Source organism: Tyto alba, unplaced genomic scaffold (assembly GCF_018691265.1).
Source record: "Tyto alba isolate M040663 unplaced genomic scaffold, T.alba_DEE_v4.0 Super-Scaffold_10, whole genome shotgun sequence".
NCBI lineage: Eukaryota > Metazoa > Chordata > Aves > Strigiformes > Tytonidae > Tyto > Tyto alba.
In genome coordinates this window covers 27182927-27209010 of record NW_024881262.1, presented here as the reverse complement: position 1 = coordinate 27209010, position 26084 = coordinate 27182927, and the positions used below count along the sequence as shown (strand labels likewise).

At 37.3% G+C, this 26084-nt stretch overlaps 1 protein-coding gene across 4 annotated transcripts in view; it reads right to left on the bottom strand.

Moving 5' to 3' along the window:
* STAG1 (stromal antigen 1) overlaps positions 1-26084 on the bottom strand; it is a 198651-nt gene that overhangs the window by 107471 nt on the left and 65096 nt on the right. For all 4 annotated transcript variants that reach the window (XM_042798545.1, XM_042798550.1, XM_032992581.2 and 1 more), the window contains one exon: positions 15319-15415. In XM_042798545.1, coding sequence (XP_042654479.1) covers positions 15319-15415 — 97 coding nt within the window. The remainder of the gene's footprint in view (positions 1-15318; positions 15416-26084) is intronic.

Here is a 26084-nt window from a genome sequence, read left to right as displayed (position 1 = left end):
GTACCACTAAGGAAAAAGGGAAGAAGAAAAACACAGAGGAATGTTACAAGTAAGGGAGGTTTAATCTGGAAAACGGCTTAGATCCTTATTTACAATCTCTTCTCAGATTGTTCTGTATCCTCTACCTTACAAATTTTAATATCAGAATTAACTGAAATGGTGTCTTTTGCTCAAATTAAAAATGGCCCTGTAAATACCTGGGGTATTATCATGCCACTAATACTATTCTTTGTACATATCCAAATGCAAAACACCACTTAGGCAGCTGCAGAATAAAGCAGCCACCATTTTTCTCCAGTTGTGTCTTACAGCTTGGTGGAAAAATCTTTAAAGTGAGAAAGTGGGAAAATACAAAGCAAAACTTGGGTAAAAGAAAATATTTTAACTTAACCTACAGCTGCTGTTTTGTTGTTTTGTTTTGTTTTGTTTTTTTTTAAAGAGCATTTAGTTTTCTCAATATTTTGTAACAAAGAGCTCAGAATTTTTTTTATATCCCCCTCCCCCTCAGCTCTCAGCGCTTTAGACAATCTTTCCTTTTAAGGTTTCTCAGTGGCCCTTCTCCCCCACTATCAGTTTAAGATGTCTGGCAGTCATAATGTTAGGATATCTTTACTGTAAAATGCTCACATTTTTAACAATAATGCTGAATTTTCTGTACAGTACCCATTATGTCTGGCGGAACTACATTCTCAGATGTAACTCCATGTCAACACAGACTCTGTCCAGTAATTGCTTTCTTGTCCTTCCCACATGAAATTTTCCACAGTGAGTCCACAATCAAAACATGAAAGGGTACTGTACTATGGATCAACTGCTTGATGAGAATATTCAAAAACTGAGTTAATATTTTTCATTTACGACCCTGTTCAGCAGTGTATTCTGGCTCTATCATTCTGCAGCAGCTTACAGCAGCCCCACAACACACTCACCAGATGACAGGAATATAATACTGCTATATTGGCTGCTGAAGCAAAGCTAAACCACTGGGATGTACACCTCTCTGCCTCTCTCTTCTCCTGCTCCCCAAGCTCACTTGTGTAGATGTGCCCTCACAAAATACATTCCCTTCTTGTAATTTTTGGAATCCATAATTTCTTCCTTTTTGACTTATACTTTCCTGCATTTAAAGGCACAAGTTTAACTCTTCATCCTTCATTCCACTGTTACAGATGTTTCAGTTCCCCCTTCTTGAATTTTCCTTATTAATGACAGCTCCTGCATGTACTTATTTTTTTTTTCTAGGATATTTAGTACTTTTTTTGCTGTTATTATGAGCTGGTAACAACTAAAAAGAAATGTATAGAGGATTGCCCATTTTCAAAATGCCTGCCAACTTACCTTCTTTCCATGAGATCAAAGTCTCAAAATACCCAAGGGTTAAATGCATTTTTCAGAATAGAGCAGTGTCTCCCAGTGTTTCTAATGAGAGTGAACTACGAGCTTTGCTCCAGGCAGGCAGGCAGAGAGGAACGCTACCAGGGGGTGAGGAGCTCAGATGCTCGCCTCTCCCAGGAGCTGCTCAATGAGTCCCCTTCCTTCAGAGCACCAGGAAACATCAGCCACTTCCTGAGATCGGTTCTGGGTGTATTTCCCTGAAAAAGAGCTAGGGGATATCCATCTGTGCATGTTAAATCTAAATCTAAGCCCTGCAGTTTATCTTATCTCACATCTGCACAACTAGGAGTTAAACCCAGTCCACAGTATTGCTCTTGATTTTGTAACCAACCATAATCAGAGCAAAGCCAGTGCAAGCAAGCTCAACTATTAATACTGTATGCTACAATAAATACACTTTACAATCAAAACAGTGTACTATACTAATATGCATTACATTATACTGTGCTATACTAATATTACTCTAATACACAGTTGAGATCAATTAACTTACTTTGAGTATGCTAAAATTCTTCCCCAACCTCTGATTATTTTGTCTCCCTAAGATGTATTAAACAGCTCTGTAATCACTGAGTTAAAGTTTACTAAACATGCACAAAAGCACTGTCAAAACTAAATCCAACTTGAATTTTATATCCCAATTAAGGAGGTAAAAGAAATAATTATCACATTACATACACTATATGCAAAGCAGCACCACACAGTAATCACTAGCCAAAGTATCAGACAAGCAGAGCAATAAAGTACTATGAGGAGTTAAACTGACAATTGTTATAGGCCATGGCCACCCTGCCTTTCTCAAGACTTTCTCAAGCTTATTATACCCAAAAGTTAAGGACTCTGCTCTGGCAACACCTTGCAAACTGGTGAACCCAGACACTGGCCCTTATCAGCAAACTGTTTACATCAATGCCTCATTTGAATGCAGATATCTCACAAGCTTCTGGTAGAAGTTGGCTGTCGCAGCTGAGTAGCAGGTAAGAACCATGGGACCTAAGATTAGGTCATAAATATCATATGAACGGAGTTTCACTCTCTGATCCTAATTGATGTGTTTTTAATACAAAGAAATAACTGGAATGAAATGAGAGTGGCAAAAAGGGGTTATGAGAAGTCTCTACAAAATTCCATGTGGGATAGAAAAGATGTATATGATTTGTTATTTCTCAAAAAAAAATCCCAAGGAAGTACCCAGTGAACTATCAGAGAGGTAAATAAAGTGATTTTTCCACACAGCATGTAACTGAAGTATAATCCTACTGAGAACATCCTTCACTGTTATTAGACAAGATGGTTAGCAAGTGCTTATAATGGGCCTGGGCTGGTGTCTTCCCTGTTTGCAACATTATTCCATAAGCAGCTACAAGCCGACCAGACAGACAAGACATACAGAGTGTTTGAAAATCTTTAGAGGTCAAGTGTAGTCTTCTACCATGAAGAAAAAAAAAAAAGTATGTGACAGAATTATAAGTAACTCCAAATGTACAGATCATAAAGTAAACTCTAAGTCAAAGATTTAGTTATAAATTGTCAAAAAAAAATATTAAATAATGAGACATCTTATGATATAAAGGAGAATAAGCTATATTCTGCATACAACACCAGTAAGTCAAATTTCTGCATCAACTACAAACCTCCGCTATCTCGATGCTAGCCTCAGAAGATAGAAGTCTCCAGTAAAAAAAAAAAAAAAAAAAAAAAATTACATTAAGAACAAATCTTGAGAACAAAACCCAGACTAATTCATTCAGGTTTTCTGCACCATTCATTATCATTAACATTACCTTTTGTAACTCAGATAAAGAATTCAAGACAGTCTGAATCTCTTATGATTCCTTTGTTAATCAAGACTTATAATTCCAATCTGTTACTGAAACGCCCACAAGTGGCACCTGGAACTGACTGGCATATGTTTTCTTCTGTATATTAATGGAAAGGATTGCATCTTCTAGAAGCAAATTTGGTGGTGATTTGTTGAAAAGAGAGTTCAACAGCTGATTGGAAAATTACAAATCAAACTGCTGCCTATCCATAAATTCCATCTTTTAATTCAGAGCAAAAAGCTATTTGGACACTGGTCACTTACCCAACCTGCCAAATAATAAAGCAAGGTATGAAAACAAACTTATACCTTTCCTCTCAACCTGAAAAGAGTGTGGTTTGCTGATATTCTACCAATGGTGCCATACCAGGATGAAATTATGATTTCTAGTCAGGCATAATACCTGGATTTATTTTTTTCTCTCTTCAAAAGCAAATATGCTAGTGTATGTGATTCTCTACTTTGAACTGCAAAATTCAGTTCAGATTTTTGTTTTGTTAGGCCATACTATTAGAATAACCACCTCACTGCAGAGCAGAAGTAACTTGTCTTCAAAGGCTCTAAAGAAAGAATTTTAATGATTTTCACTATATTCCCCACTGATGCTTGCTTCACAAGAACTGAGAATCTTCAGCGGGCTCTAACTACAAGTAAAACCTTCAGACAGGAAATTCCTGTTACAAGACTTGGAGTTAATAGTAGAAAAGCCACTTAGCAACTTGACTGGCCCAACAACTGTTGCTTCCATTCACCTACAGCTTCAGAATCCAAAACTGACACAGGTCACAAGATCAGAGAGGTTGACTTACAGTTGCAGTTCGGATGGCATGGGATTCAGTGCCTTTTTTGGTTATCAAAACAGTCTGAAGGGAATATTTTGAGGACTCTGGTTGAGCTCACCTCAAACAAAAGTCATGTGAGCAATATCCCTGGAAGCAAGGGAGCTCCCTACAAATACGCTGTCGTACACGCAGCCACTTCATACAGTATGAATTCAACTGGAAACATGGACGCTCCAGTTGTCAACATTCTCTGTTTCTTTCAGGTCATAACTTCAGAACCAAGAAGAGGACTCCTGATAAATTTGGCTTTAACTGGAAGAAATTACTCATCTTGTTATGGGAATCTGTGGAAATATACCTGACCCTACCTGGTGTGCTAAATTTTGCATTTTTTTTAGTCTTCTCCACCATAAGGAAAAAGCTAGCTCCCTAAAAGGCAGCCTGTGAGAACACAGGAGTAACAGCAATCTTTTGTTAACCTCAAAAGATGCTTTTTTCTTGAAATGCATCTGCCTCCTCTTCATCTATTAAAAAAAGTCACTTTGAATGGCTAATTAAACTGACTTGAATAATATAAGAGGAAAATTAAAACAGGGGGCAAAAAAGGTTTCAATCAGAGTCGAAAATTCCCATGCCGTTTATCCCACCAGAAATTGAAATTCCACTACAAACACTAATCCACAAAACTATTCTCTGCTAAACTATTTAGAAAAAAGGTATTTATTTCCCTCAAATATATGTATAATCTCCAGTTATAGTTCTCAATTTAATAAATATGATGCTACTTAGCAGCACTGCTAGCTCCCTCTGAAATATCCTTGTACAATCACATAATTGAAGTCACTTGCATTATATTCTGTTTCCCTACATAAACCATGTGATATACTTATTAATCAGTTTTGATCTCCCAAAATGAAAATTTAGTCCCTTCTTTTAGTAGTTGGCTGTATAAAAAGTTTCTTAGTAGCTTTTGTACAGAACTGCTTTACCACATTATTTTGTTCTTATATTTAAGAGATGCCAGTACACTGCAACAATACGGCTTTCTTTTGGAGAGAATGTAGTATCATCCATTTTCTTCTACATATCTTATTTAATTAATTAACTTTATTGTTATCCACCTTTCTGGGCTCTAAAGCATTACTCCCACCTATGCCTGCAGAAGCAAATTAAACCTCTGTAAAACTCCAGTCTGTTCTCTCCCTGGAAGACAAACTGTCTTATATGAAGGTTCCATACTTTTTCTGGTAGTTCAATGATCTTATTCCTAAATTGTTTCTAACTCTGAGTGTGATCTGATCAGGTTTTGATTCTCACTTTATTAGCTTAATTCAGCACTGGAGATTTGTGGGAATACTTCCAAGACCAATTTTAGGACATCAGTAGATGAGGTTTTTTTGTTGTTTGGGTGCGGAGGGGCTGGTTCTGTGTCTGCTCGTACCTGGTTCTGCATCTGGATGACAGAGAAACTTCTGGTAAGAGGGACACTGCAGTTACCTCACTTACAGCCCTGCATAGTTGTACAAACAGAAGCTCAATTCAATCTCTAAAATAAAACTGTAATTTGATTGAGCTGCAGCACGCAAGTTACAAAAATGTTCACAAGTTGCCTTAAAAATGCCTGACACAGAATTTGATGCATTTCAAACAAAACTGTGCAAATTCCTAGCAGCGCTCTGTTCAAATATGTACCTTGATTCCTCATACACCACATCTCCTGTGATCATTTACGTATTGAGTATCTTTTTGCTTGAGACACCTATCCATCATTACCTGTGGTAAGAAATGATACAAAATAAACCACTTGGTCTTTCTGAAACTTACAGTATTCATTAACTGCTCTTTCTACAAATTGATTATCCAAGCAGATTATTAATTTTTAGGCAGGTACCTTATTTCTAACAGTTATCAAGAACTTCTTGCTATTTAGTTTTACTAAATTTCAAGAACAATCACTTCATAATGCCAACAGATCTTTTTAAACCTCTGTCATTTTTTGGGTATATCTTAGAAATTTATCAACATTACCTCTTATCACGGAGCTACCTGCGTTACTTTGTGGTTCAATTCATATAGTTGACTAAATAATATTGATTAATCTAAATAACCTATGCTGGGGATAAACATGGTCAATAGGAAATTTATTTTTGTCACATTAAATTAGATCTGAAGTAAAACTTGCTTTAGTGGTTTAATCCTTGAGAATTTTGGGATCTGACAATTTCTAGAGTTCAAAAAAAAGGTTATTTCAAGTAACAACATTATTGGCTATATCTGTGTAGTTAAATATATCTACAAAAGGTTTCATTCCCCAAAGCTGCTAACAGTATTTCTATGCCCTTTTCCCATTATCACAGTTTCCTAAATCACAACAGCTTACAAGTTATGCAGAACACTTATTTCAATAATAATGAAATAAATAAATAGTAGAGATTGTGGTAAATCTGAAAAACTACATTAAAGGTATCTCAAAAGATGGTGTTATGACTTTGTAGAAGCTTACTTCCGCAACACATGGTGCCTATTAAACTCCACAGACTATTCCTGAGAGAAAAGGCTTTCTGATCAGTCAAAGGTGTTTTAACCTAACTCCTGAGTTCATCCCTTTATGAAATCAGGTGGTTCTGAACTGAAATACCCAGGATCCGATGCTACAGGCACAGAGTGTGAATACCAGTTGTTCTAAGCTGAAATTTAAGCTAATGGTGTTAGCTGAAAGAGATGTGAAACTCTCTGCTGCTCACTTCTGTTATCCAAGAACTGGGTTCAGCTTTGCCAGGAGTTATCAGTTCCTTATTTAAACAAGGGTACAGAAACTGCTGGCCAGGGAGCTCCTCACTGCTCCTGCAAGATCAGATAACAGTTTTGTACAACTCCCTCTTCCACACTTCCAGGTACCCAGAAGCATTCCGTGATGCTTCTTGCTCAATGCAAATAAGGAAAAGACAACAATGTGGAGGTAAAGGCCGTTTACACCAGTCTTCCCTGTAATAAGTTTGACCCTAGCAGTGCCACAAAGTGCCATAACTTCCAGTTAAAAGGAGGGGAAAAATTGTAAAGCCATGGTTCAGGTTAAAGACGACTGAGGCAGTATGATCAGACTGTCATAAATAGGGAATGAAGAAGGCAGTGTGGAAGGTGAGCAGGATTGTACCTGCTCAAGAGCCCACTTTTTCTTCTTCCAAATTTAGATGTATCTTCTTTGAAACCCAAGTTGCTGCTCTCCTTCTGTATGCAGCTACTGTTGAATGCTTGTGGATTAAGAGAATACTGGATTTGTTTTAACCACTTCTTTATGCCAGCAAATAAGGCTTTTCATGAGGATGTAGACTTTTTCAATCATCCCTGTCTTTTTCTCTTCAAAAGTAATTACTGAAGTGTGTACTAGCATTGCACTTAATAAATCTATGGCTTCTTTAATGCAAAAGAAAGAATCGTGTTTGCTGAGAGAAATGTCATTTTTGGAATTTAATTCCTACCCTTGGTCTGGAAAAAGTCTGACTCAACCTTCAGCAGAATTTGCATCTTTAGAAAGGCTAAAGACATGAGGATCCTTCCTATTTGTAATCCAGTGGTATTTGACTGCTTTTCATAATCAGTTTCTGTCTGCACTTAGAAAGTACCATCTAAGTCATCTAAAAAAACAAATCCATCAATGTATATAACACATAAAGGCAAACTCGTATTTGTCAAAGGCATAATTTGCTCACAAGTCTTAGAACAATACTGTCAAAAAAAGCAAACTAATATTTTTTCTTATCAGCTTAGTACAGAGGTGTCTCCCTTGTAACAAATTTGTATTATATAGAAAACAAACTAAGCATAAATAAGGAGGAAATGACACAGATCCGGCTAATACAACAGCAACTATTCTGAACCATTAACACCAAGAGGTATTTATTGTTCTACTCTTAAAAAGTCGTATCATTACAGAATCATTGGTCTGGGGGCGATTTCTCAAACAGTAACTCTGTAGTCACACGAGCAGTGCCATTTTCCAGATTGATATGCATGTAATTAAATGAATCCAGTGGAAAAGAAGTAGTACTATTTGAAAGCCTTACACAATTTATCTCCAATGAGCAGTGCCAAAAATAATTTTACAAGCTGTGAATTTACCCAGTAGTACAGAGGAGTAGAACACAGACTTTGTTCCTTGCTTACAAGGAGTGCTTTCATTTTCAGCAGATTTTAACATATTACACAAAACTGGCAGTGCAGAACTTGCTCTTAGACTATCATTTCAAAGGTGAATTGTCTTTCCTTATATTTACCCTAAAATATTCTAGTATTAAACATTCTGTCAATTAATTCAATAAATTTATTTTTCATTATTTGAGAGTTTATATTAATTCATATTAATAAATTAGTTAATAGCTGACTTTAAGCCCACTTACTTTTGGTCTGCTGTCATACTTGGAACATGAATAGCTCAATATATTCAGGTAGGAAGTAATAAAGAAAAATATGTTTGGTTTAAATTACTGTCGTTCCTGTTACCAATTCATAGGGTGAAATCTTGGACTGAAGTCAGAGCTCAGCACAGCAGGTATTTCATTCAGATTTTGAAACCACAGACCAGTATGCCCTTCGTTCACGTCTCCTATACTGAAAGGTCAGCAAATTCTTGCATATTTTTCCCACTAGTTTCTGAAAGTAGTAGGATGGACCTTCTGGGAAAAAGATGCTATTAGTTCACAAGTGGCTATAAAAGATGATGTGCTACTTCAAGGCTTTTTTTCACTTTCAGGTCTGATTTTTGTGGTTTGTTTTTTTTGTTTTGTTTTTTTTTTTTTTTTTTTACTTTTCAAAGGTTCCCACCCTCAGCAAAGTTAGGGAGATGCAAAGCTTAAAAGAACCAAAAAAAAATAATTCTGTAGTTATTTTTCCCATAATCTGATAAACTTTGAAGAGCTAAAGAATAGGAAAAAAAAAAAGCATGGAAGAACAAGTACACATGATGAAAAGTACAGAAACCATTCAGCAGCAAAACGGGAAGAAATATTGAAAACCTGTTTGGTTTAAAAATGACACACAATGAAAGTAAAGCTTTAGTTTCAAGAATGTCAACAAATATCAACCATTTGTACTTCTTCACAAAAAATTATTTTAATGTAACCATATTAATTAATAATTAATCACAATTAACCATATTAATTTTCAGGTGTTTTATATTAATTTTTTAACATCACCTATCTTCATTTAAAGAACTGATGAACCATTTAATGCATGTCTGGTAATCTGATTTATCTTCCACCCAAGCCAGTTAAGAATTTGTGTCTTATTTTCAGTTTGAATATTATAAGCTTTCACTTCAAGATAAACACACTATAAAAATGACCTCAAGGCTCAAAAACAAGAAGTACAAAGTTCAGATGTGGTTTATCTACATCACACATTAAATTAAAATTTAAATTAAGTCATTTCTATCTTTCAGTCTTACCTTCCCATTTTTGAATGTGGTTAACATCATGTTTTTAACTGCATCATATAATTATTGGGGGCGTATTTATTTCTGTATAATATGTATACAAAGTATTTTATAAATTCTTGACATTACTATGACTTAAATCATGCATGAGTAAGTTTCAATTTTTTTTTGATGTGTATTAGTCCTTTATTTTGCAACTTCTACCCTATACTCACACACTAAAAAGGGATTTTGTTGAAGAAACTGTGAGAAAGCATACTTTACATCTTTAATAAAAACACAGGCTCCAATGCAATGAATAGCATTATTTTCTAATTTGCTGAAAATACTAAATGTTTATGATACCAACTTCTTAATAATAAATGACTGAAGAGATAAAGCTTTTTAACACATGCCGAAGTCAGTAACATTTCTCACTAACAATTTGCAGTTCCTTATGAAAGGACCATTTGCAGGAAATAATATTTATCAAGCAGTCTTCTTTCCATGCTCAATAACATCCATCTGTAGGGAGCGATAATATTCCATCGATCACAAAACAAACTGTGTACAAATAAATGACAAAAGACTATTTTTTTTTTAAACCATTACTCTACTTACAACATTATACCCCCTACTAAAATATTATTAATCAGAGTAAATAACACTATTTCCTGACTAATTTACTTTCTCAAATCCTGTCCAACAGCAAAGCAAGTGGTTGCTTGTTCCTTTTTTTTTGCCAGACCATACAATGGTCACTTTACGGTGCTTTTTCCTGGTTTTAGCTCTCCATTTCCTTTGGCAAAACAAAAATTTATTAGCTTGCCCTTAATTAAGAGCATAGAACATTAATAATAAAATCAAAATGAGCCTGCATCTGGCACTCAAGCAAGCTAACTCATAACTCCTGCATTTGATGACTGAGTTTGCACGATTCGGAGAATTTTTCAGAGGATTTTACTAGAATAGGTGAGGAACAACTAGGGATTCAAGGCTCAAGCTGGAAGAGAGTATGGACGCCCAAGAGTCTGATTCACAAGGAGAAATTCCATAACAATGTCCTGCTTTAAGTACTGGGCAAAAAGTTCATACAGAGATTCCTGTTTATTCACAACTAAAAATCCCAACCCTAAACACCACCAGCAATCGAGGTTGACAGCTGGCAGTTTGGACATTTGTTCATTAACATTTGATTCCACACAAGAACTTAAAGAGAAGATTTTGAAGGGAAAAATAAGGTATGAGAAACATCATATGAAGGAAATTCAACTGCTTCCTTTACCAACTACTCCTAAAACGAGCTTCAGTATGGCAAGTCACACAACTACTTAACTGGAGAGCCCCTTACAATCCAGAGAAGGCTACCACACTGCTGAGAACCTAACCTTAAGGGAGCTTCACCGGTTTGGTTCCGTCAGTCCCTGGTGTCTCTGAGCTGTCTGACAGAGGTAAGGCTAGCAGAGGAAGCAGTGCTCAAACCACTTCTGAATATCTGCTTAAGGATTTACAGGTTTCTGGCTTACCTACCAGAAAATAAGTGAGGGGGAAGGAGAGGGAGGGGAGAGAAAGAATGGGAATAATTTACTATATACTTGGAAGTAGTCGAGTAGCTCTCCTCCTCCGCTATGAGAGACCTTTTTCCCCTGCAAAAGAAAACTTTTCTTACATGGACTCGATGGGTTGGTTTGTCCTTCACAGCTTAAGAGGCTGTTTCAACCACTAATTGCTTCTAGTTAGGAAAAAAAAAAAATTTATTCCACAAGCATGGCGCTCTGCCTTTAAAACGCAGAGAGGTCAGAGAGCTTGTGGGGTTTTCTGTTTGTTTTGTATCAATAACAGAAGGCAAAAGCAGACAGCAATGCGGATACCCAAGTCAGCTCTAAATCCATGGAGCTCCAGAAATGGAAACAGCCTGGTTGTCATAGCAGCGGAGCATGATACCTGAGCTAATTACTCAGTCTAAGAGGCAGAGCTAATTAGCCCAGATGCAGCATCATACTGACACAGTTATAATCCTTCTGGGACCTGGGCACGCGTATTGCTGATTAGACATTTCAGCTCGCTCACAACTAGCTCAGAAATCTCAGCATACTACGTTGTGCTTTACATAAGTGTTCAAAAAAAAAAAAAAAAAGGGAAAAAAAAAATCAAACCCATGTTCCTACAGAGACAAGAGTAATGGGAAAGAGCTCTCAAAAAATCCCAGACAACTATGAACACGGATCTGCAACTATTCTGCAAGAGAGGAGGATGCCTGTATCCACGATGCTACAGACCAAACTACAACATCTGAAATGGAAATCAGTAGTCTGGATACACTTCCACCCCCAGCCAAGTGAAAGTTATTTGAAAAATCAGTTTATCATTATGACAACCTAAATTTAAAAAGTTCTCTGTTATCTAAAAATGCAAAACCCTAAATTAAGTTTCTGACAGGAAAGTAGTAAGTTAAATACAACACCACCTGCTTCATAGATTGTGAATATTGTGGAAAATAAATACCTACTGCCAACAAACAAACCTGTTTTCTTCAAGGACTGGAAACAGCATTTATTTGCTCTTTTTCCAAGAAGAAGAACTATTTTGAAACTAACTTTTTCATCATTCTAAGGTACTATTTGATACAAGATCCTCCCTCTAGAAGCAGCAATGCATTTTAAAATGGTAGGAAACAAAAAGCGAATAGGTGAATTTATCAGTCCTTGTTAAGCATTTTCCTGCCACAGAAATACAATGTAACATTATGGAGAAGACCACACAGGTGAACTGTGAAAGGCAGGGATTTTTCTTGGTATTCTTGAAGAAAAAAACAGCAAGACAAAGGAAAAATTCTTTAAGAAACTCTTTTCACTTCTTTGTAATCAAAATCAGCAAAGGCAACAAATGTACAGATTGAGCGGGGAAAAGAGTGGAATGATGGCATGAAAAGTGATTTTTAACTCCCATGCAAATCTAATCAGTGAACCGGGATGCTTTTGGTAGTTCAATAGGACAAATTTCTAATTTATACCAAATAATCCTTTAAAAACCCAGAAAGATTCCTGAAGTCATGCTAAAACCAAATCTTTCATGTTTTAATGGACATGACTGTATGAACCAGAACCCATTATGTGGAAAGTAACTGATTAAACAGATACTCCGAAGAGTTGACAAAGGAAAGGACAGACATGCTTGAATATTTGGTTTATATTTATTCAAGTTTAACAGATCTTTTAAGTTTGCCTGCAAATTTCATTAACTTTACATTTTCTGGGGTATTAATAATTTACATACCACGCCTGCTTATTCATATTTACAAGAGATTACTTCTCATTTCAGGAACACCTCTAAGGAAAGCTAAAGGACGCTAAGAGCATCATTCAAGCATATGCACGGCCCAAAAAGGATGGGATAAATATATAAAAATCAATGTTTCTCAAAACAGAAAGATATTTTTGTCAAGGTCAATAATGTTGCTAAATAAAAAACTGTTTGGTGCCTAAATGATTTCTAATTAAAGTCAGAAAATAGGCACATACTCTTCACCTGCTTAAAACTTTTGGAAGTAATTACAAGCTAAGTGCAATTTACATATATGTAGATATTAAATAATTCTAAGCACTGTTAAAATGGTAGATTTATAAACCTAGCAACACTTTCAAGGTTTCCTGAGGAACTTCCTCCCAAGCTAGTTGTCCTCTTCCCTTCAAGCTAATGATCACAAAGTTAGATATATTATCAGTGAGTATTTAGATCTAACATTGGAAAAGAAGGCTGGAGAATCCAAGACAATGTTTGTTGAACAAACTGAAAAGAAGAAAATTAAGGAATGTTAAGGAAGATAAAGGAGCCACTGAAATTCAGGAGGAGCTGTTATTTACCAGAAATGGAAACAAACAAAAATGTCAACACAATCTTCAAAGGGAAATAAAAATGTCAGAATAGAGTATATCATTTTCCCATGAGAAAGGTACTTGTCTTTCTCACAAAATACAAAACATCCCAGATCTCCACACCTCATTTCCATTAAGGACATATTAGTATGCATTTTACCCTAAGAGGACTATCAATAAAATCCACCCTCTTCTGACAAAGTTTTTACTTATTCTAGTAGACAGGCATGCTAATGGAAATTGGAAAGAACAGAACTGTTTGCCAGTACTTTAACCCTGTTTTACAGCTATTACTGTACTCACTGCAAAAATTCTAACACAGAAATAAATCCCCCAAACACACAATAAACTCAGGGGATAAGTCATTTTTGCTTCCTTTCTCCTATCATTGTTGTTTGGGACCAGAAGGCCACTAAAGCAAACTCAGCAGAGATATATCCCTGAGGGTACAAAGTAGAGTACTGAAAATGGACAGAAAGTCAGCATTAAAAAAAAAAAAAAGTAAATGACATCAGCCACTTGAAGCGCTGCTGCTTCACAGCCAGTAACGGAAAGCTTTTCTGGGAAGCAATTGCTTCAGCAGCATATGGTTGACAGCAGGCATTCAGCCTGCATCAGTCAGTAACAAGAGGTTTAAAAAATACAAATCATCTGAGATTCTAAGAGTGCTGCTTTCTCTAACAAGGGGAAAGAAAGGAAGTAGAAATCAGAGAGCAGCAGAGGAATGAAGATATTTATGACATGCCTCCATCAAAACCTTGCATCAACAAGAATAAAAACATATGGCCAAGGATGCCTTTGGTTTAGTGCTGCCCAAATTCTTAGAAAGAAGCCTATGGGATTTTTCTACATATATACCTTTAGGAGAGTGTTAGGGAAAAAAAAAAAAAAAAAAAAGCAAAGAGAATACAACTACTTTCACAGAAGCTGCCAAACAAGTCTGAAAAATATTTTAAGGAATCTGTGTGAACAGTACAGACATTGACACAGGCTGGTAATTTAAACCCTAAGCTTCAGCTCTCTCACAGAATGCTTCCAGAGCTTCAGTCTTTCCAATCATTCACAAAGTAAGTTGATTTCCTTAAGCTACGAAAAAGAGTTGCTGAAGCTGCTGGCAGCTCATATTTCTTTTCTCTGATGCTTTTAACTGTACTTGCAGCTTCACCTTCAGAAGGAAGAAAAGGGACTCCTAACCAGATCATTTGATGTCTAAGCATATATTCCCAGACCAATTACAAAATGAAGAAAAAGAATTTTATTTTCAACTCTACTCAAAGCAAATTATAGGAAACATCAGAAAACATTAAATAGTTTGGTTCCGGCTGCTACAGAGAGAGCAGAGCTCTGTCTTTCTCGCTTTCCAAGGCTGAGTTAACTGAAAAAAGACAACACGTGAAAAATTCATTAGAACGTACAGCGGTGTCTCAACAGAAAGCTAGAGAGACTGACTGCTGCATGCCTGGTAATGGAGACTGCTTAAATAGGGTATAAAAGGCAAGCCACTTGCTGGTGACTTGATAAGGTATTAAAGAGGAAGAAATAAGATTGGTGCTTCATCCAGAAGAAATCTTTCTTGCTAATCGAAGTTAACTGAAGCCTGGCTCCTTCATCTTCAGTTTTAAAAAAATTATCTTCCTAGAAAGAAAGAAAAAATAGCAAAATTAAGGTATAGCTACACCTACTAATTCTTGTAATAAAAAAAATAGGGAAGAAACAGAAAGGGGAAGTAAAGATACGCCTACCTTGATTAACAGTTCTTTCGCCTCTTTTTGCTGATGAGCAGCAGAGTGCCTCTGTGAGGATTTGTACACTTTAGGACGATGACAGGAAAGTGAGAAAAAGAAAGGGTAGGCCCCTGACAAACAAGCTTTAAATAAAATTATTCTTGAATGTAGACAATATTTCTATATAAACCATGCATATGAGGAGTACCAATCCACGTGTCTCCCACATCTTTACCAGCATTTGCACTAATACACATGTTTGTATGACTGTCAGATTTATTCTATACAACTTGTTTCCAACGTTCTGTACCTCGACATCCTGAACACTGGATAAAGAAGTTGATTAAATCCAGAAGTGCTATGTCCCTGTCTTGTTTATATGATTCAATCCAGTCGTCCACCACAGACTGTCAAGAAAAAAAGAATACTTATCAGAGACTCTTAAAAAGTGCTTTATTAAAGGCAAATGTCTTATTCTTTTCAGAATATAATTTTATAACTGAGCATTTATTTTGCATAATTACACATGTGTACAAATTCAGAAATCTATATACCTTCTCTCAGGGTGGAGACAGAACAAATATTGTTAGAGAACAGGACTATATGCATTGTTTTCTGGTAGTATAATTGTATAAACACAAGTTCAAATTGATATTACTGCAATTCCTCAAAACTCTACTTACGGTATTTATCCAGTTTCAAAATTGTGTTGAAAAAACAAACACTGATTCCATTCAGAATTAGCAACATATATTCCCAGAAAACTGATGAGTAGAAACACTTTTGCACTTATATTGCACTTTTAAGTGCACAAAAACTGCACTTATATTGCATAGTGAACATCTCAGTATTTATAAAGGCCAAAGTAGCCTATCAGCCATTCAGAAACACTGTACATAGTTCAGGAAGACAGTATGCAACGAGGAATACTTGGTAAATAAAAATAATACACAGAAATCAGTCTTACAGTGTTTTGGAGTCAATGAGCCACCTGAATCACAGTATATGAAGCTGAGTCACAGTTTCAAACTGCACTCCGAACTGTAAGTACCCAGGAGATATTTTTATAATCACTGATATGCAGGCATAGCACGCAGTCATTATGAAGAATAATAGCAGGGAGGAGGACAGAAAGCATACAGGTGTCAAAAACATTTGTCATTTGTCATATATTCATCTCTGGGGACAGAAAATGTGCCTCGGTAGCTTGATGAGACAGGGCACTAAGTGAATTTTGCCAGTCAACACAGAAGAGCAATCACAGCATCAGAAAGAGTTAATGGCAGCTCTACATCAGCTGAAAGGAATGGGGCAAAGCCTATAGCTGCTTCCCATACAGATACTTTGCCCTACAGTTCTGACTAGAGAACCCAATCAGAGCTACATGGACCCATAATTTTTAAAACTCCAGATGCAGGTAAAAATGAAGCAATAAGGACAAAGAAAACAAAATATTTATGGAAACACTTAAAAACTGTTCTAGGAAAGCAAGAGGGCTGTGTGAGGTCCTTCTTCAGCCTGCTTCATGCTTAAGGAAGACAAGAATGGCTTCCTTTCATGTCCCTGAAATACAGTAATTTGAGTTCCACAGTTACATAAACGCTGAAGGTAAGGAACTGTGTATATTTAATGTAATCAAATACTATGCTTTACTTATTTTATGAGAGGAAAAAAAAATCTTTACTGTTCCATACATGTGGAAGCACTCATTCAGATAAGCTTAATTATGCTATCACAGCACACCTTGCAAGTGGATTACTTTTATTTTTGAGACTTAAGGTTTACAATTAATTTCTATAAAATTAATTTTAAAAATCCTAAACACACACACCCCACCAAACCAGCTTCCAAGCGTGATGAAAAAAGAATGAATTGGAAAGACAAAATCCAAACAATTCAATCTCTTAGAAAAACTTGGCCTCTTTCTAAAGTAGGAGATATAAGGGTAGGATCTTGAAAAAATCCCTCTGCAGTTTCTAGCTTATTCAAGTAGAAACTCCCCTATCGCCAGTTGGACCTTTGCAAGCGTACAAAAGAGAAGCAGCAAACAGTTGTGTATGTACTAGACTTACACAACTCTGAACTGAGCCAAAACACCCCATGTTTACCACAGATCATTATACTGGTTCTTAACCCAAGACAGGAGGAGACTACCAGTATGATCATGTTATTCAACAACCAGCATGAATCTCTAAACATTCAATTTGCTGGGAAACTAAGCTTTTACAGGTTTTGTCAACCAATACACACACACACATGCATGCCCAGTAGGAGAAGCAATTTTACAGAGGTCCATCTGCTACTCAGAAGAAATCAAAAAAGGAAGTGTTGGCCTCTAATTAATCTTCACATAACTTGAGGAAACATGAAGCAGCAGCACAAAACCAGTAGAGTGCTTCACTGTTATTTCATCATTAATTTAGACCCATTCCTGTAAGTATCAATCACTTCAATCACTCAGCAGAATTCTCCAGTGTGCATAAAACCAAATGCAGCCAAATGTAAAAATTATTTACTAAACCAAATATTGACAAAACTTAATGACCAGACCGATGGTGTACTACCAACTTAAAAGATTTGTTTGAACATCTATATTACTGCAGATATCAGAACAACATGCAATTGCCAGCAGCTGTTTTTTTCACTGAAGAAAACAGCAGCCATCCCAGGTCAGACCATGGGTTCACCTGCCCAGCAGGGCTTATACATGCTGGGAAAAGTTTAAGAATAAGGCAAGAATATACTGATGCTTCTGAGTTACTCTCCCAGACCCTTAAGACCCTAGCATATTTCTTCTCTCATGAATGTGTTTGTCTAAACCAGAATGCTTTATACCTACATCACCTTGCAGCAATGTGTCTCACAGGTTAATTATTCACTGCAAAAAAAAAAAAAAAGAATAATTGTTTTGGTTTAAACTCGGCAATTGATAGATCTATTTGATGCAACCTAATTCTTATGGAAGAAAACAAACCTCAAGACCCTAAGTTGTATTTTCCATGCTTCTGTCTGGTCACCTCTTTCCAGGCAGAATAATCCTACTCTGTGCTATGCGGCTTGCACAGAAATGCCTCCATATCTTTATCTTTGCTCACTCCTGCCACACATCTCTTAACAGTTTCTGAAGTCTACTATATTTTTCTCTGAGCCTGGGAAACTTCAGATGTTTTTCCCGAGTGTTAGTAACAAGCTCACCAGCACCTGTGCACTGTCCACAGCAGAGTTTTATGTGGAACACTCTCTGTAAAAGCAAGGCTGGCCTGAGAGATTCCTTTCCTCCTTCAGTCTTATTCCTGTGTCTTGCTACAGCATACTGCCCCTTCAGGTGTACCACTGCAGCTGCTTCTGGTCTGTGCTATAAATATTGCCATGAACCCATTTGGACTAAAAAAGGGGGGGAGCAGAAGGGAGTGACCTGGATGAATATATTTCAATTTTATTTCTTCTTCTTTTAAACAATTACTTAATTGATTTTTGTAGCACTGTCTCAGAATGATAGATCAGTGCAGCTCATCTCCCTCCTGATATTTTTTGTCTCTTCATACATAAAGAATTGTGAGGGACATGTTATGTCTGTCCTACCTAGTATAGCACGTGTATTTTCAACCCAGAACCAAAATGTAATTCACAGAAAAATAAAGACAAGCAGCTGATGTCCAGACTCATGGACCAGACTTGAGGCAATACAGAGTCTTTAGTGGCACCAGTAGATAGAGAAAGCAGCAAAATCAGAGTGTGGGTTCTGAGCAGGGACAGCAGGCAAAGACTGTCTCCTGTGTCATATGGACCTAGGAGAGGATTAACAAAGCTTTAACTAAAATTTTGAATGTTTGGGTAGGATTCATTTTACCTAACTCGACATGCACAGCCCATGTAGTCACACAAGCTACTCCCTTTATACGCAATGTAGTGTGTACGTGTGCGTGCACAAGTATACACATATATAGTCAATATTCAGTGGAGCTGTCAGCATAATTCATCTGTCTAGTGCAGGTATGAACAGTGAGATGAGATGGCTCCTGCTTAAAAATGCTCGTGATTACACAAAGTAGAACTCCACTGACTGTCTGAGGAGCTTAGGGTGACAAGTCACGTACAGGCACCTGACCTGTCGGCATCAGTACACAGTCACGCAAATTGTATTCACTAATCCCTAAAAATAAGAGGGGTGTTTTCAGTGTATCAAAATAACACCCACTGATCTACACGGTTCAACCCCGCCATGCACATTTGGCATGATTGTTGGTAAATTTTTGTAGAGACTACAGTTTAAGGCAACAGGAGATAATGAAGCCAGACTACGTATGCTACAACAGTTGGAACTTAATCAAACTGTTGACTTCCGACGTAACAGAAAAGAGCTATAAAAACTGAAAACACTAGGATGGAAAAAAAAATAAAAATTATACACATCAGATCTAAAATAGAGACAAGTATCAACTGAACCAAGAAAAAGCAGCAGTAATCCAAATACCAGGAAAAAGGTCAAGTAACAGTGAAAAAGAAATCAAACAACAGGCAATAGCGTAGTGAATGGTGCAACAAGCAGTCGTTGCCAGAAAAGGAATTATTTTGCATAAACATGCACAGAGAGAAAGACTCCCGTTAAAAACAAGGATTACTAAACACAGGTTACAGCAAACCCTCCAGGATGATTTTATCTTGTCCACAGCCTCCATCCAGTCACCCTGTTTTCAGGAGCTTCTGAGACGTAAGCAAAGAGCAAACTCTGGGCAACAACCCCCATTTGGTCACCACCTTGCCCAGAGACATCCTGCCCCAGGCCCCTCCCCGCCTTCTGTCCCAGCCACAGAACTGACACTGCAGGGAAGGCACATGCGGTGACAGGAGGAGGGAAGGTCAGCTCTTTGGGAAGGAGGTAGCTACAGACAGGCTCCATCCACCAGAAGAATTCACCCCCACAAGAGTCTGGTCACCTACTTCTGCAAAACACTTATGAAAGAGGGTAGGAATAGGTTGCAGGAGTTGTTCTGGTGGTACCCATCTGCTTCCAGATGTTTCTACCTTCAGATGCAGTAGAGAGCACAGATTTACCATATGGAAACGTGCACTTGCATGCTGTGCATGAAATACGTGATAAATTCAGCATTCCTGGGAAGCACAAGATCTACAGTACAAGTGCTGCAGCACTCTGCCCAGGTGCAGGAGATCCATGCTTTTGGGATTCACCCGATTCAGCACACGTGCACGAGGAAAAAGCTCCCTCGACAACAAGGTTATGAAGCACAACAAATGAGAAATTGCACAACAAAACTCTTTTGCTTCTCATCATCATTACCAGATTGGAGGGAGGCAAGGAGTGTTGGAACTAAATTTTAAGCAAAGTAAAAAAAAATATCTACCTCAGTTACGTAGATAAAACCTCCACATTACTCCAGTAACAGCCACACAACCCTTTTTCACTCCCTGTCAGAAAACAGCCATGCATATACACACACACACGCGCAGAGTTACATATGTATGTGTATACATAGATATGCATATATATACCCGTAGATGCACCACATCTTTGGGTCAGCCAGCATAACAAGTCTATACAAGTACGTGATACAGAAATGAGACTCTGAAGCCTATTTTTTTTCCTAAATCTACAAAATGCTTCTATTCTTATGAGAATTGAGTGAAAAATGAAGGTCTTCTGCAAATGGCACACGATGTACAGTACAAATACATAGTCCAGGGACTTTCAAAAGCCCCTAACAGCTTTCAAGAGAATCTTACAGAAATTAACTCTCCAGTGAATCTGTTTTAAGAACTACCATGCAGCATAATTTGAAGAATATACCAAACAGGCAACCCTACATAAATAAGAAGCTCCAAGGAAGTCAAGCAAGTAGCAGAATAGATCCATAGTCTGAATAAACAACTTAAAATCAATCATGGAGACTTGCAGATATATTGGCCTTCACATCTTAAAGTCTGCTAAAAAATAAATAGGAACATTTTATAGTATTGAAGAGAAACAGCAGCTCAGATTGCCAGTAAAAGCAAAAGTCTGATGCAATGAATGAAATAATGAAGCTAGTTATCTTATTACCTCCTGGAGGCTTTACAGCTATGAATCCATTCCATATTCCTTCAGTGCAAGAACATTACTACATTTAGGAGCATTAAGTGCTGGAGGAACCAGAGGGACTAACTGCAGATACCTTGCCAGCTCGTGTAAATTAGCACAGTCCCACTAAATATTAATGAAAGTTGATTTCAAAAAAAGCTATTTCACAATTTAAATTAAGTAACAATCTGGCAGCAGTGCTACTAACACACAGTGAAAACAAATGACAGTATACAAAGTGCATGTTCAAGGGTAAGATCCGAGTCAACTGTAAACCAAGGCAAATCAACTACAAAGAACATTTAAATAATTTGCCATTTCATACAACTGACTGTGGACATGCTTCATTTACAGTGAACATGACAAGACAAAAAATGACTCTAGAATGGGTGTGCAGCATGTTTACATTAAAAGTAGGAATAAAACGACCAAATCCAAGCTTTGTACTAACATCTTCTGCCAAAAAAACAGTCACTCAAATTAAATTCAAAGCTTATTAAAACAAAAAAGGAATGCACAGTGAAATGAAAGATTTCAATTATCTGTATAAAGAGCAGCCCAAAGAGAAGATAAAAGCTGAAAAATATGCTTTAACAGACAGTGAGAAGAACTTAAAGTACACTGAAAATAAGAACACAGGGTAAGAAAGACAAGCGGTGAAAGACTTACAGTGCTCTGTGTAACAGGTTTTTTAAGTGATTCCGTACAGGTTTTTTACAAAGAACAGAGAAGTCTTTTAAGGTTAAATTTTGTGAAGACTGAAGTAATTACACAGTTACTGGGGTGAAAGTAGTTCCTAACATGGGAAAGTCTGTGCAATTTAAGACTGTGCATTAGACATCAAGGTGACTGGTTCCATTCCCAATCGCAGGCAGCAAGTCTAATATACATCCGCTGAAAAACCTAATATAAGGCTAATAAAAGCAACTGTAGATTGAGTAGCTGCAATTTATTATTTTTCCTCTAAAGATGGTCATTTTAAATTGTGAAAGAGTTCACACTTTGCTAACACCTAGCAAGCACTTCCTGAAAAGCCAAAATTATTCTTTTTAAAAAATCATTAATGTAACAGTACCTGTTTCTTGTTTTTTCATCATAAGCAAAGATGGGAAGATCTGCTTTATGCAGTGTTTACCTATATAACTTTTTTTTTCCCCCAGAAGCACAGAAAGGGAAGGAATACAATCCTTCCAAGTATTTATTCCAACAAAACTAAGGGTTTCATACTCTCCATACAGAGGTATCTGGTTTTGTCATTTCATATAAATACGTATTTCTATGCAGTACAATAGGCATTAAATATCATTATGTGGGGAAATCTGTAATGCATTATATGGAACCATTTGGGAGAAAAAACCACTAATGAATTATAAAAATATTAATTTATCTTATGAGAGTTTAACAATGGCACAATTTAACTGGCATTTCACTTATGTGCATAATAGGTAGTGGAAAAATTTTTCTTTCAAATGGATCAAAATCACAGGAACTTCCGAGGATGAGCGCTCTTGCCACAGCAGATCTGCACTGCTCAGAGCTGCATTTCCTCACCTGAGTCCTCAGAAATGACGGCTGGGCCCTGCAACAGCCTTGTACCAAGCAGATTTTCTGCTGTGGTACAGAATTCTTGTAGGTGCTAATCTCTCACAGTTGACATGTGACACAGTTTCCAAGAGGCTGTGTCTACGCTGGGGCAATCGTGGGCATGAATGGCTCTGAGATGCTACAAAGGATCAAAACTATTCATATACATAGAACATGAGAATTAAAAAAAAAAAAAAATCAATAGAGGAGTGCAGAAACAAAATCAATCTTTCCAATAAGAGAGACCCATCGATTTATTAAAAAACACAATTTAAGTTCCTTTGCTAGCACAATCTGTTAAAGAGTTCACAGACTAACCCAGACACTTCAAAGAACAATGACATTTTAGAGAGCAAAAGGCTTCTCTGGCTTTAAGTGTAATGGGTATTTTCATGTTTAAATGCTTTCACACACTGCACTATTGGCACGTGTTCACATTAACAGCAAAATCATCCTACATCTTATTATATCACAAGGGAAAAGAAGTCTTCTCTGATGACTGTAGAAAAATTCATGTGCTATTAGGGGATACCCTTCCAGTTAATTAATGCTTCATCTGGTGGCTAAATTGTTCCTAGTGTAACAAGCATGAAGACACAAACCTAGTTTTGATTTTGTTTTTCTTTTAATTCAGTAGCATACAACTAAAAGCAAGATTATGTTGCAGAAGAAATCCATCTAGCAGTATGAAAATGAAATACCAGTTTAAATGTCAATAATAGTTGCAGTTATTTTGCCCTGTAAACTTTAGAGAATGCATACTTAAACTCCTAAGGAGTTTCTGAGACTGTTTTGGGAAACCCAAAGTTGTTATTAAGACATGACAAAGGACAATTAAACTAAAACATGCCTTTAACACAAAAAACATGGATAATACTTAATAACATATGTCTATATATTGTTCGTCTTCAAAGACCTTCACTCCTAGAAACAGCTGAGGCAGACAGAGACACTATCCCAGCAAAGAGAACTTCTCGTAGGGAGAAGAGACAAACTCAGGGAAGAGAAAGCCATGAAGGCTACCGAGAACACAGACACCACGTTCACCCTGAGCTGCCAACAGTCAGAGGTAGGGAGAATTCCCAAAACACATTTTCACCTTTTTATTCTCTTTCTTAACTGCCATTGTAAGAGAGACCGGAGATTGGACTTTTGGTACAATCCAGTCACAGCAGCTCTGATGTTTTTAAGCTCAAACATATATGTAAAAACATATACATAATTCCTCCTAAATAAGGTAGATATGGTGATGGTCATTCTAGTCAAGAATAAGTGTGAGCTGCTGCCAGAGATGAGCTGAATCAGGAAGGTGATCCAGCTGAAAAAAAAAAAAAAAAAAAACAAAAAAAACCCAAACTAACAAAACTGTCAGGTTCTAATTAAATCTAATTCTTGGTGTGACTACAAAACACACCAGAAAGGTGTAAAAAACATCAGGTGTAAATGCAGGAGAAGGTGGGACCAATCTGTTCAACAGCAGCCACAGTTCACGCAAGATTAAAGCAGACATATTCCTTCTAACCAGAACCACTGGAAGGACTAAGGAACGCGGGGGATTATCTATATCGCATAATAATGACATGATTAAAATAACTGTGAGATAAAATTCCAGGGAGTTGACAGAAGTAAGCAAAGCAAAGCTCAATCCGTGCAGAAATGCGTTAGGAACCCGCTGATAAAGCCGACCTGCCACGGCAGCCTGCTCTACAACCAATCCCCTCCCCTGGGAGAACAGCCAGCCCCAGGAGCAGCCTCCCTCTCTGCGGGGGGAACAGATGCCTTCTCCAAGGCCAGGGCCACCTCCTGCTCCACCTTCACCAGCCCAGCTCCCCGCTGCAATGGCCAATGACCACCAGGGGCAGGGGAGCAGCTACTGCGGCGAGACCTGAGCAGGACCCGCAGTGTTCACAACTTCAGCTCTGCCTCCACAGCTGCTAAGGTTCTCCCCCCTGCCAACTTCTCATTCACTGAAACTAGTATTAATATTACTCTAGCAAAATGGGGGATGTAAAAGAAGCTGTTGGCTTCATACAGGATTGGTTGTAATTCCGTGGTCTGAGCTATGCAGGGACGTCATACACAGACCATAACGGTCTATTTCTGCCCCAGATGCTATGAAAATACAAAATATACTGAAATTACATAGGATATGGCCTATTAACAAGATGCACAAAAACATTATCACCTCTTTGGAAGAACAGACTACCCTGCCTTTCTTGTACAGATCATCAAATCTCAAAGTGATAGAAAAAGATATTGGAGCTATTCTACTAGGAATTTCAATCAGAAAATAATTTCAGATGCAGATGTTGATGACTAAACGTCATCCAATCCTGATACATGATGATAAAAGGAACTGGCAACCACACCAGTAAGATTTTAGCACACAGGGAACAAAACAGAGCCCTGCTGAAAGTGGTGAAAGGGTTTCTTTACCTCTTTCATATTATTTCCAAGAGATGACAAGTATAACTACAAGGATACATACCCTTTATTTCTGCATGTACTAATTTTGAACATCAGTCTGTGATAAATGGATAAATACTGAAAATCAGTATAATATTGAAAATAATACTGAAAATATTGTTAAGGTTTCAGAAATATTTTAAATTAATATTAATGGAAGATTTTTAATCCTTTCAGATAGACAACTTTAGGGAAAAAAAGGTCTCATGACGTTCCTGCTCTGAGACTCAAACTTTCTAGCCAGTGTAGTACCGTGAGCAAGAGTCCCAGCTTGCTAACATGAGGTCAGTAGGTGCAAAGACAACAAAAACCTGAGGAATTGAAACATAAGAAACAAAGAAAACTTCTTATGAGAGGGTAAGCAGTGCTACAAATAGAGCTTTACTCAAACAGGAAGGCGACCTCGAAGGACTCCAGTTCATGCGTGCCAGGGTGTGCAGACAAGAACAGTGAGGAACAACATACATTCTTAATTTCAGGAGGGACAAAGAACAACTGGAGAGACAACAAAAAATTCAATTTCTACATACTAGAAAGCTGTCTTTGGGTACATAACCTAAAATGCTTGTTGGCAGATAATGGAGCCATATTTACTCTGGACTATGTCTAACCAACACTGAGATTACTTTTATTAGCTGAGCGTGGGCAGACGGGTCAAATATTTTTTTCCAAATCAGCATCCAGTCTGTAGTGAACTGCTAACATCAGTTAAGGATAACTGGCAACACACATAGTATTACAGAGCAATCGAGGCGTAGATCTGGTCATGTTTTGGTATCGAACACCTCTTACCATTACTGATGATCCTCTCTGATGTCCTGCGGGAGGCACAAACCCCCTTTGCACACAAGAAAGCAGAACATTTCTATGCTTGGTTTGTACAAACTTAATTACAGCTACTTGGTTGCAATTTACTTATGAGAAAATTTCAGACTGAGTCCTAAACAAAA